General features: G+C 36.0%; 1 protein-coding gene across 6 annotated transcripts in view; it reads right to left on the minus strand.

The window, feature by feature from the left end:
- The window catches only part of RPS6KA6 (ribosomal protein S6 kinase A6), a 126,984-nt gene that overhangs the window by 52,355 nt on the left and 60,737 nt on the right, over window positions 1–13,892 (minus strand). For all 6 annotated transcript variants that reach the window (XM_019018805.4, XM_055375425.2, XM_063703279.1 and 3 more), the window contains 4 exons: window positions 6,291–6,433; window positions 3,795–3,865; window positions 3,467–3,555; window positions 2,636–2,694 (listed from right to left, as the gene is read on the minus strand). In XM_019018805.4, coding sequence (XP_018874350.1) covers window positions 2,636–2,694; window positions 3,467–3,555; window positions 3,795–3,865; window positions 6,291–6,433 — 362 coding nt within the window. The remainder of the gene's footprint in view (window positions 1–2,635; window positions 2,695–3,466; window positions 3,556–3,794; window positions 3,866–6,290; window positions 6,434–13,892) is intronic.

Raw genomic sequence — 13,892 nt, forward strand, 5'->3', positions numbered from 1 at the left:
AAAAGCATTCGAGACAATTCAACATCACTTGATGATAAAAACCCTCCATATAATAGGCATAGAAGGAACATACTCCAACATCATACCAAATGCAGGAAAGTTGAAAGCATTCCTTTCAAGAACTGAAACAGGTCAAGGATGTCCACTTTTACCATTCCTAGTCAACACAGTACTGGAAAGTCCTAGCCAGAGCAATCAAGCAAGAGAAAGAAATAAAATACATCCAAATTGGAAAAGAGGAAGTCAAAGTACCTCTATTCATTGATGATATAATATGATACTGAGAAAACAGAAAAGACTCCTCCAACAGACTCCTAGACTTGATAAACAAATTCAGTAATGTTTAAAAAAATAAAATCAACATACAAAAATCAGTAGCTTTTCTATACAACAATGATGTTCTAACTGAAAACCAAATGAAAGTTCTAATTAACAATCTCATTAACAACAGCCGCAAAAAGTAAAATACCTACAAATACATTTAACCAAGAATGTGAAAGAGTTCTACAAGAACTATAAAACACAGATGAAAGAAACTAGATCAAATGGACAAATGGAGAAACATCTCATGCTCATGAATTGAAAGAATCAATATCATTAAAATGACCATACCAGTCCCAGGCACAGTGGTTCACGCCTGTAATCCCAGCACTTTGGGAGGCTGAGGCAGGAGAATCGCTTGAACCCAGAAGTTCCAGACCATCCTAGTCAACATACCGAGACCTCATCTTTACCAAAAAAATTTAAATTAGCCAGACACGGTGGCATACACCTGTATCCCCAGCTGCTCAGGAGGCTGAAGTGGGAGGATTGCTTAAGTCTAGGAGGTCAAAGCTGCAGTGAGCTGTGATTGTGCCACTGCATTCCAGCCTGGGCGACAGAGAGAGACGCTGTCAAAAAACAAACAAACAAACAAAACAACAACAAAAAAACATACTGACCAAAGCAATATCCACATTCAATACAATTCCTATCAAACTATGAATGCCATCCTTCAGAGAATTAGAAATAACAATCCTAATGTTTACACAGAACCAAAAAACAGCCTAAATAGCCAAAGCAACCCTAAGTAAAATTAACAAAGCCAGAGGCATCACATTTCCTAATTTCAAATTATACTACAAGGCTATAGTAACTAAAACAGCAGAGTACTTGCACAAAAATAGACACATAGATCAATGGAACAAAACAGAGAACCCAGAAATAAAGCTGCATACCTATAGCCATCTGATTTTCTACAAAATCTACAACAATAAACAATGAGGAGAGAACACTCTATTCAACACATGGTATTGGGAAAATTGCCTAGCCACATGAAGAAGAATAAAACTGGACCCCTATCTCTCACTGTTTACAATAATTAACACAAGATTGTTTGAAGACTTAAACATAAGATGTGAAACTACAAAGGTCCTAGAAGAAAACCTAGGCAAAACTCTTCTGGACATTGATCTATACAAAGAATTTATGACTAAGATCCCAAAAGCAAATGCAACAAAAACAAAAGTAGACAAATTGGACTTAATTAATTTCCTGCACAGCCAAAGAAATAATCAGTAGAGTAAAAAGATGACCTACAGAATGGGATAAAATATTTGCAAACTATGCCTCTGACAAAAGACTAATATCGAGATCTGCAAGGTACTCAAACAACTCAACAGGTAAACAAACAAACAAACAAACCTATTAAAAGGTGGGCAAAGGATATGAACACGCATTTTACAAAAGAAGACACACAAGCAGCCAACAGACATGGAAAATGCTCAATATCACTAATCATCAGAAAAATGCAAATTAAAACCAAAATGAAATATGATTTTATATCAGTCAGGAGGGCTTTTATTAAAAAGTTAGAAAATAACAGATGTTGGCATGGATGTGGGAGAAAACAGGTACACTTATACACTGTTAATGGGAATGTAAATTAGTACAACCTTTATGAAAAACCATATGAAGATTTCTCAAAGAACTAATAATCAAAAAAATTTGACCCAGCAATCCCACTAATAGGTATGTACCTAAAGTAAAATAAATCATTATATAAAAAGGACACCTGCACTTGTATGTCTATCACAGCACTGTTCACAATAGCAAAGTCATGGAATCAATCTAAGTGTCCATCAATGGTTAATTGGATAAAGAGAATAGGTATATAGACACCATGGAATACTATGCAGCCATAAGAAAGAATAAAATCATTATCTTTGCAGCAACATGGATGGAGGTGGAGATTATTATCCTATGTGAAATAACTCAGAAAATCAAATATCCCATCTTCTCACTTATAAGTGGGAGCTACACAATGGATACTCATGGACATACAGATGGAAATAATAGACACCGAGGACTCCAAAAGGGGAGAAGTTAAAAGGGAATTGAGGGTTGAAAAATTACCTACTGGTCATTGTTTGGTTGATGGGTACATTAGAAATCCAAACCCACCATTATGCAATATATCCACGGAAAAAACCCACAAATGCACCCCCAGATCTAAATTATTTTTTTAAGAAAAAGAAAAATAAATATGTATGTAAATATTCCACTGATTTGTTATTTAAATTAAAAGCAATAAACCTTTAATATCCTGTGTTGGTCATATGAAGTTATTCAATAACAAGCTTTCTACTTAACTTACATCCCAGTCAATATTTGCAAAAAACAGATGTCTTTTGATTTCTTCAACTCCTTCTGATCCTATAAAAAAAAGAAATGATATTTTATTTTTATGATTTTTTTTAGTCTTGCTCCCTGGCTTCCAGACTGCTATCTGTAAACAGGAATACACATATTTCATACATTCCTTGAAAAGAAAAATACATGATTTCTTATCTGGCATTTTATTAGCTGGTCCTTTCATTTTACTGTGATAAAAAATAACTAACGTTCATATTGAACTACAATAAAGTGTCTCCCAAATCAAATCAAAATAGTATTAAACATAATACTTAAACTTAAATACATATTTTTTCATTCCTAATTTATCTTATGACCTCATATTTATATGCCAAATTGAAAGGTACAAAGGAATAAAGCAACACTGAAATTTTCACACAAGGGCATAAATAATAGGATCGCATCTGGATACAGGGAAAGGCTACCAGAAAGAGGTCAAAAAAGTAGTTACAGAAACATAATATTTACTTTGAAGAATATTGGGAGGGGCAAAATATCTATCTTCAAATATATAAAAGATTACCTGTACAAGGGAGAATCTGTTTATTATTTCAAAAGAAGTAACCCATAATATATACATAATAATAGGTTGAACAGAAGCTTTCATTAACTAGACTACTTCAGTTTTAAATCATGGACATAACAGAGTTTAGTTTGTCTGAAATGCACACACAAAATGAAAAATTCTACGTATAGAAGTAATGTGCTCAAATCAAACAAGAAAACATAAAGATTTAATTATCCTCCCAAAACATGCAGTTACTTCTATAAAAGCTAAGAAAATAAGCAGTACCCAATCTATTTGCTGGATTCCTTTTGAATAACATCCTTAGAAGACTTTGTGCTTCAGCACTAAGAAATTGAGGCATTCCAAGTTTTGCTCTGAAACAGAGGATTTTAGAAAGTTTCACTTAAATTTAGCCACACTTTTGATTTGAAAAATCTCAAAAAGAATTTTTAAAAGTGCTTTTACAAGGGTAAATAAAGTCCTGTATATGGTAGAAGGGAACAAGACAGTGAGAAAAAGGTTCTCTTGTATTATTTTAAAATCGCGATAATTTTTTCAAAACTGAAAGCAAGAGATTTTTTTCCCAAAAGAAAAACATACTGTTTACACTTACTTTAATATCATATTCATGGTCTCATTTCTGTCTTTACCTTGAAATGGCAGAGTACCAGTAAGCATTTCAAACTAAAACAAACAAAACACACCACACAATTAGAACACCTTAGAATATATAATAAGATTCTCTAGAAAAAAACTGAGACTTCTATATAATCATCAAATTGTAAGATCTACATGATAGTAGATCAAAATGGGACCAGAAAACTAGGTCACTTAAAGAAATATACTTCTGGTATCCCACTCTCTCTCTCTATATATATAGCTCAACTGATGGTGACCTGTAGCAGATGAAACCAACCAATTCTTCCTCAGTTCTAATTCGGCTATGTTCTCAAAGCCAAAGCAATTTGAAAATACACACAATGCATTTTCTGTTAAAACAAATATATTCTTTTGAAGCGAATGTTTAATAATAAAGGAAAAGGAAAAATAAGCAGAAAATCATTTCAAATTCATAAATGCCCAAGAAAGATTTAACCATTCTCATTCCCTCCACTGCCCCCAAAACAGGAGCCAAAAAAGAAGTAGAAGCAGCAGAACACACCACCACCACCACCCCCCGCCACACACATACATGCCAATAGCTTTAAAAAAGAAACATACACCTTAGTTGTACACAGAAGAAGGAAAACATTTTCTCAAAGAGAACTGACTGCAATGTGACTAACTAGAACATTAAATAATGGTATAAAAAAATACTACCTCTAAAAATCATTACAGTACATTAAAGAGAAGTTTTTGTAACACCAGTATTTAGATCTCAAACTTAGATTCAATAATGGCTTTGGCCTTAGTCTTCTACTCATTTATCTGAACTCACAATCTAAGTGAGCTTATACATTCAAGTCTCTTCTGTATCTTAATGTCTCCCAAAATCTGCTGTTCAAGGCTTAATCTCTCTCAAACTCCAGCTTTCCTTCCCAAATCTTAAGTAATGGTACGCCACCAAAGACTGGAGGAGTACAGGTGAGAACTTCAGGGAGAGAATGAAGGAAGGATCGTATATAGGACTCACATCTTCCCTCAAAGAAACTACAGGTTGGGTAGTTAATATATACATATTAAGGTCTCCAAATGATTCTGATTCTCTCTCCACTACCCCTCCTAGTTTATCACCACCCAGTGGTGAGTCATTAACCTACAGTAACCTATGCTACATGTTAAAAATTATTTTTTCCCACTTCCAAAACCAGCTGTCCTCTTCAGCTATCTCTTCTATTAACTTACCATTCTTTCAACCCCCTAAAGCTCACAAATTTTATAGGCATTTTTATCTTTGACAATTCATTTCTTTTTGATCTGTGTCATCTAATTTGCTACCAAGGTTAACAACTGCTTACTTTGAAATCTCTATAATCTTACAATTGTCTTTTAAGATCTCTTTTGTCTTCCTATTTCTAGTTTCTTCCATTACAATCCACTTACAAGGCTAATCTTCCTAAAATACAATTTTCTCTAATTTCCATCCTGTTTAAGAATCTAAAAGTTTCCTCCTACCCAGAGAATCATGTATAAATGCTTATAGGTTTATAGCTTCACTTCCTCCACCTTTGCCCTCTTTCTCCACTTCTCTAGTCAAACTGGTTCTCCAAGTCTTTGCTAATATGATCACAATACTCTCCTTCCTGACACACAACTATTTAAATTTTATCCATCCTTCAGGGCTTAATTTAAGTTCCAACTCTTTCAGTTTGCCTACATCAGCTTACATTAAATCTTCCCTGAACTCCTAAGGTACTTCTTGAGAGTTTATTTAGCCACTCCAATTGAAAAAGACCAAATATTTTACTTAGAATCAGTTCCTACCCCACAGGCCTCCTAATATGTCAGGCTTATAATAGACACTTAACATGCTGATGTGTCATTTGATGTGCTACTCAGTGATAAATGGACAAAATGGATCAGACCTCCAAAGCAAATTATATCTAATTCAACAGCTATTTATCTATCATCCTACTGACTACTGCAAATTCTATGCTTAATCTCATACCAAATTAGTCAGTCTGTATTAAGCATCTACTGAAATGCTCACTATGCTTGATACTATGGGAGATGAAAAGTAGTATAAGACATGATTCCTCTGCTCAACAGGTTTATAACCTTTCTAGGGAATACATGGAACAATCTGACAATAAGACACTATATGGTAAGGTGCTAAGTTCTGTAACATTCAATTAAAATACCATGTAACTGATAAACTCATCATTCTGAAATATAGAATCTGACAGACCTTTTCATAAGTATCAAATATGAATAGTTTATAATAACAATGCTGTCATTTACCTTTTTACTAGCAACTTTAAAATAAATCAGAACACCAAAACCTTAATTTTTATTGTGTAACAGCTAGCCAATCACAAGGTTTTTGGTGTTAATTATAAATTATCAGAACCCCTTTCTGACCTGCTAAATCCCAAAATTTGAATTAAAATAAAATTATAAGTAATATCAATCACAGGTTGGCATAATTAAAACAAATAATGCTACTTACCATAAGAACACCATATGACCACCAATCAGCACTCTGGGAATGGCCTCTCCTATTTACTACTTCAGGAGCCATATACTCTACTGTACCACAAAATGAGTAAGCCTTCTTTTCTTGATCTACTGACTCCTTGCTGAGTCCAAAATCTATAATAACAGTATTACCAAAAAATGTGTCTGAAAAACTTCAGAAAATAGAAAACGTCAAAAGAAACAAAATAATGTATTAAACATTACAATTATTTATGGATGGCCTACAGTTACTCTTAAGAAAGTTCCTGTGAGATCAATAAGAGAAAGCAGCCTGTATTTCATAACAATACTCTTTAAGGTCATTTAAAGATCCTTCCATGAAATCTCATCCTCAAAATACATGCTTTCAGGTCTACACTAGAATATAGTGCAAAAAATGTGAGGGAACAACAATTAAATCAAAGCTGCCGTATTGATCTAAGTTTTAAAATAGACTAAGACAAAACAGAAATAGTAACTTATACTTTTTAAAATATTAAAAAAGCAAATTTTGCTTTGGCTTTGGTGAGCTTCCATTTTTGTTCAAAGCCTTCAAGGAGCTAAAGATGTCAATAATAAAAATCAATCTTATTTCTTGGTATTACTAATGAACAAATGGAAGATGAAATTTAAAAAGTACCATTTAATAATACCACCAAAAATATCAAACATGAAATCTACAGGTATAAATATACATCTACAGCTATAAAATACATGTGCAAGAATTATATGCTGAAAACTGGAAACACTGATGAAAGAAATCAAAGTAGACCTAAATAAATGGGAAGATATACCATGTTCATGAATTGGAAGATTTAATGTTGTTAAGGTATCAATTCTCCCCAAACTGATAAACCAATTCAATGAAACTTCAATAAAATCCCAGCAAAATTTCTTTTGTAGAAATCAATAAGCTGATTCTACAATTTGTATAAAAAAGTCAAGAAAATAAAATAGTCCAAACAATTTTGAAAAGGAAGAAAACAGTTGGACTTATACTACACCTGACTTCAACACTTACTATAAAGCTACGGTAATCAAGATAGTGGGGTACCGGAAAAAGGTTGGACATATATATCAATGGAATAGAAGAGTGTACAATGATAGACTGACATATACAGTTAATTCTGCTATAATGCTTCTTTTGAAAATGTAAATTTGTTCTAATGCAATTGATATCTTAGCAAACAATCTAAGTATAACGTGAATTTCACACTGGCTTATCAGTGATTTAGTCTGCAGGAAGTGTTACATGAGCACAGAAAACTGTATCAGCTGAGCTTAGGAAAGTAGAAATACATAAAATGCACATATGCACACACCTCAAACATCTACCAGCTAATTCACTGTATTTGTTATGAGCCACTCCTGTCCACCTCTAGCGTTAAAATTTTCCTTCCAATTCCAGATAATCTAACTTCCACTACATCATTATAACTTACAAACTGTAACTTTTCTGACACCCACTTCCACAAGCAAACTTCGGGTCTTTTTCAAGGTAAGGAACTGTATTTACTGCAGTCTTTATGTATTTCTTAATCATTTAGAACATACAGAACAATGCTACCCTTTTTACTTTCTTTTCTTTTGTGTATCACTGATCAAACATTTTAAAGTTATGTCCCTTGCCTCCTTTTCCCCGTAAGTTCTGTGGTTTATATACTATGGATTTATGCATACTGCAGTGATTTAGATCACATATGTCACACTGTAACAGAACTGGCTCTATATTGTCACTTAATTTCTTGCAAAGGTGCAAAAGCAATTCCATGGAGAAAAAGCAGTCTTTTCAACAAATGGTACCAGAACAAGTAGGATAGAGATATAGAAAAATTCATCCTCATACCATAAATAATTAACTCAAAATGGATCGTAAACCATGTAAAACCTAAAACTATAAAATTTACAAAAAAGAAAACAGAAAATCTTTGTGATCTTGGGTTAGATAAGGATTTCTTAGATACATCAAAAGTATAATCCATAAAAGAAAAATAATGACAAACTGGACACCATCAAAATAAACAAAACTGTTCTTCAGAAAATGGTATTAAGAAAATGAAAAAGAAGCTACAGGAGGAAACGATGGAGCAAGATGGCAAAATAGAAGCCTATACCATTTGTAGCTTCTGCAGGAACACTAAAGTTTAACAACTCTCTGCACACAGAAAAGCACCATCACAAGAATCAAAAATCGGGTGAGTAATCACAGTACTTAGTTTTAACTTCATATTGCTGAAAGAGGCACTGAAGAGGGTAGAAGAGACAGTCATGAATCACTGATGACACCCGTTCCCCATGCCCCAGCAGCAGCCATGCAATGAGGAGAGTCTTTGCAGATAGGGGAGGGAAAGCTCAGCAACTGGGGGGCTTTACATTGAATTCAGTGCTGCCCTGTTACAGCAGACAGCAAAGTCATGCTGGCCTCAGCCAGCACCCACATATGGAGGAAGCTTTTGTTATTTTTTTTAAGTTTTTTTTTTTTTTTTGAGACAGAGTCCTGCTCACTGCAACCTCTGCCTCTCGGGTTCAAGTGATTCTCCTGCCTCAGCCTCCTGAGTAGCTAGGATTACAGGCGCCCACCACCACGGGCAGCTAATTTTTTTCGTGCTTTTAGTAGAGGCAGGGTTTCACCATGTTGGTCAGGCTGGTCTCGAACTCCTGACCTCAGATGATCCATCCACCTCGGTCTCCCAAAGTGCTGGGTTTATAGGCATGAGCCACTGCACCCGGCCAGAGGAAGCTTTTGGACAAGAACTAGACAGAAGGGAATTGCCTGTCCCAGTGTTCTAAATTTGAACTCCTCAGCAAGCCTCGCCATCTTGGGCCAAAGTGCTCTGGGGTCCTAGGTAAACTTAAAAGGCAGTCTAAGATGCAAACCCTGCAATTCCTAGGCAACTACTAGTGTTGAACTGGAATTAGAGCCAGTGGACTAGGGTGGCATGTGACCTAGGGAGATACCAGCCAGGGTGGCTAAGGGAGTACTTGTGCCACCATTCCCCCAACCCCAGACAGCACAGCAACAAAAGTGACTCCTTCCTTCTGCTTAAGGAGGAAGGAACAAAAAGTAAAGAGGACTTTGTCTTGCATCTTGGATATCAGCTCAGCCATAGTAGGACAGGACACTGGGCAGAGTTGTGAGGTTCCCATTCCAGGCCCTAGCTCATGGATGGTATTTCTAGACACATCCTGGGCCAAAAGGAAACCCACTGTCTTGAAGAGAAGAACCCAGTCCTGGCAGGATTCATTGCCTGCTGATTAACGAGCTCTTGGGCCATGAACAACCACCAGCAGCAACATACCCAGGTAGTACACCATGGGCCTTGGGCTCTGAGAAATGCTGGCTTCAGGTGTGACCCAACAAATTGAGAGCTGTGGTAGCTACAGAAAAAGATTCTTTCTGTTTGAGAAAAGCAGACAGAAAGGTAATGCACCTTAGGTACCAGCTCAGCCACAGTGGGGTAGGCCAATAAGCAGGCTCTTGAGGTCTCTTGAGTCTGAGCCTAGGCTCTTGGATATCATTTCTGGATCTGCCCTGGGGCATATGGGAGCCCAGTGCTCTGAAGAACGAGTTCCCAGCCTGGCAGCATTCACCACTTGTTGACTGAAGAGCCACTGGGCTTTAAGTGAACATTGCCAGTGGCCTGGCAGAACCCCTGCTATGGGCTGCTGGTGCTGATGGCTATAGGGAGAGGCCCTTCTCCCTGTGGAGAGGGGAGGGAAGTGCAACAAAGATTCTGGATTATGGTCTGAGTGCCAGCTTAGCTGCAGTAGAAAAGAACTTCAGGTAAATTTCTAAGGTATTTGACTCTAATCCTTGGCTCCCAGACAGCATGTCTGGTCCTGCCCGGGGCCCGGGGGAACTCATTGCCATGAAAGGAAGGACACAAACCTGTTTGGCCTTAACATCTGCTGACTGTAGAGCACTATGGCCTTGAGTGAAAATAGGTTTTACCCAGGTAGTAGTTATAGTGAGCCAAGGTCGAGACCCAGTGTTGTGCTGGCTTCCGGTTTGATTCAATGCAGTCTGTGTGGTGGCGGCCACAGGGGTGATTGCATAACCACATCCCCATTCCAGGTGGCTCAGCACAGAGACAGACTCCATTTGTTTGGGAGAAAATAAGAGAAAAGAACAAGGTTCTCTGACTGGTAATACAGAGAATTCTTCCAGAATTTATCCAAGGCCACCAATGGGGTACCTCTAGGAGCCTATAAAACCACAGCATTATTGGGCTTGGGGTTCAACTCCCAGCGAATACCTGTACAGTCTTCTCAAGAAGGACAGGTACAAACAAGCCCGGAGTGCAAAGACCAAATTAAAAATCTAACTCATCAATGCCCATACACTCCCAAGCATCTACAAGCAGCAAGACCATCCAGGAAAACATGACCTCACCAAATGAACTAAATAAGGAACCAGGAACCAATTCTGGAGAAACAGATAGATATGCAGGCTTTCAGACAGATATTTCAAAATAGCTCTGTTGAGGAAACTCAACGAAACTAAAGATAACGAAGAGAAGGAATTTATAATTCTATCAGATAACTTTAATAAAGAGATTAAAATAATTTAAAAGAATCAAGTAGAAATTCTAGAGTTGAAAAATGCAACTTGACATATCAAAGAATGCATGACAGTCTCTTAATAGAAGAACTGATCAAGGAGTGAAAATAATTTGTGAGCTTGAAGACAAGCTATTTGAAAATACACAGAGGAGAAAAAATTAAAAAAAAAAAGAATAAAGCATGGCTACAAGATCTAGAAAACAGCCAAAGAGGGGCAAGTCTAAGAGCTACTGGACTTGAATAGAAAGTAGACAGAGAAAGACGGATAAGAAGTGTATTCAAAGGGATAATATCAGAGAACTCCCCAAACCTAGAGAAAGAAATAAACATACAAGTGCAAGAAAGTTATAGAACATCCAACAGATTTAAACCAAAGAAGACTACCTCAAGGCATTTAATAATCAAACTCCAAAAGTTCAATGATAAAGTATCCTAAAAGCAGCAAGAGAAAATAAACAAATGACATAATGGAGCCCCAATACACCTGGCAGCATACTTTTCAGTGGAAACCTTACAGGTTAGGAGAGAGTGGCATGACATATTTAAAGTGCTGAAAAAAAATTACTTTATACTATTATAACTGGCAAAACATATTCTTCATGCATGATGGAGAAATAAAGATCTTCCCAGACAAACAATAACTGAGAGATTTCATCAACACCAAACCTGTCTTATAAGAAATGCTAAAGGGAGTTCTTCAATCTGAAAGAAAAGTATGTAATAAGCAAGAAGAAATCATCTGAAAGTACAAAACTCACTATAATAGTAAGCATAAAGAAAAATGCAGGGAATATTATTATGCTGTCATTGTGGGGTATAAATTCTTCTTAAGTAGAAAGACTAAATGATGAACCAATCAAATAATAACTACAAAAACTTTTCAAAACATAGTACAATAAGACATAAAGAGAAGCAATGAAAACTTGAAAAGTGGGGGGACGAATTCAAAGTGTAGTGTTTTTATCAGGTTTTTTTGCATGTTTGTTTGGACAATCAGTGTTAAGTTTTCATCAGTTTAAAATAAGAGGTATTAGATCATATTGGCAAGCCTCATGGTATTCTCAAACCGAAAAACATACAACAGATATGCAAAAAATAAAGAGAAAAAGGCTGGGTGTGGTGGATCATGCCTGTAATCACAGCACTTTGGGAGGCCGAGGAGGGCAGATCACAAGTTCAAGAGACTGAGACCATCCTGGCTAACACGGTGAAACCCCGTCTCTACTAAAAATACCAAAAAATTAGCCAGGTGTGGTGGCAGGCGCCTGTAGTCCCAGCTACTTGGGAGGCTGAGGCAGGAGAATGGCGTGAACCCGGGAGGTGGAGCTTGCAGTGAGCCAATATTGCACCACTTCACTCCAGCCTGGGCGACAGAGCAAGACTCCATCTCAAAAACTACATAAATAAATAAATAAAGAGAAAGAAACTAAATCACAGCACCACAGAAAATCACCTTCAGTAAAAGGAGGGCAGGGAGGAAGAAAACAAGGAAGAGAAGACCAGAAAACAACTAAAAAAATGGCATGAGTAAGTCCCGATTTATTAATAATAACATTGTATGTAAATGGACTAAACAATCAAAATACATAGACTGGATGAACCATGAAAAAACAAGAAACAATAATCTGTTGCCTACAGGAAAGACACTTCACCCATAAAGATACATACAGACTGAAAATAAAGAAATGGGAAAAGATATTCCATGCCAATGGAAACCACAAAGGAGCAGGAGTAGTTATATCATACAAAATAGATTTGAAGGCAAAAATTGTAAGAAGGGAAATGGAGGTCATTATATAATGATAAAGGGGTCAATCCTGCAAGAAGATAGAAAAATTATAAATATTTGTGGACCCAAAACTGGAGCAACCATATATACAGAGCAAATATTATTAGAGATAAAGAGGGATATAGAACTCAATACAGTAACAGCCGGTGACTTCAACACCCCACTTTCAGCATTGGACAGATCTCCCAGACAGAAAACTCAACAATGAAATATCGGACTTAATCTGCACCATAGAAAAAGTGGACCTAATAGATACTTACAGAACATTTCATCCAAAGGCTGCAGAATACACATTCTTCTCCTCAGCACATGGATCATTCCAAGAATAGACCATATGTTAGATCACAAAACAAGTCTTAATATATTCAAAAATCTGAAATAATATCAAGCATCTTCTGTGATCACAACTGAATACAACTAGACGTCAACAACAAGAGGAATTTTGGAAACTATATAAACACATAGAAATAAAACAATATGTTCCTGAATGACCAGAGAGTCAATAAAAAAATTAAGAAAGAAATTTAAAAATTTCTTGAAATTAATGATAATAGAAATACAACATAAAAAATCCTATGGAATACAGTGAAAGCAGTACTAAGATGGAAATTTATAGCTGAAAGTGCTTACATCAAAAAAAAATTCAAGTAACTTTATGATGTATCTTAAAGAACTAGAGAAGCAAGTGAATTGAACCCAAATTAGTTGGAGAAAAGAAGTAATAAATATCAGAGCAGAAATAAATGAATTTTAAATGAGGAAAATAATATAAAAGATCAATGAAATAAAAACTTGCTTTTTGAAAAAACAAAATTGATAAACCATTAGCCAGACTATCAAAGAAAAACAGGGAGAAGACCCCAATAATTAAAATAAGAGATGAAAAAGGAAATATTATGACTGATACCACAGAAATTCAAAGGGTCATTAGTGGCTACTATGAGCAACTACATGCCAATAAACGGGAAAATCTAGAGAAAATGGACAAATTCCTTGTCACGTAAAACCTACCAAGAAATCCAAAACCTGAAGAGGCCAATAACAATTAGTAAGATCAACACCATAATAAAAAGTCTCCCAGTAATGAACTGCCCAGGGCCTGATGGCTTCAGTGCTACACTCCTCCAAACATTTAAAGAAGAATTAATACCAATCCTGTTCATAATATTCCAAAAAATAGAGCAGGAGGGAATACTCCCAAAGTCATTCTATGAGGCAAGTATTACACTGATACCCAAACCA

The sequence above is a fragment of the Gorilla gorilla genome, chromosome X (assembly GCF_029281585.2).
Source record: "Gorilla gorilla gorilla isolate KB3781 chromosome X, NHGRI_mGorGor1-v2.1_pri, whole genome shotgun sequence".
In the NCBI taxonomy this organism is placed as follows: domain Eukaryota; kingdom Metazoa; phylum Chordata; class Mammalia; order Primates; family Hominidae; genus Gorilla; species Gorilla gorilla.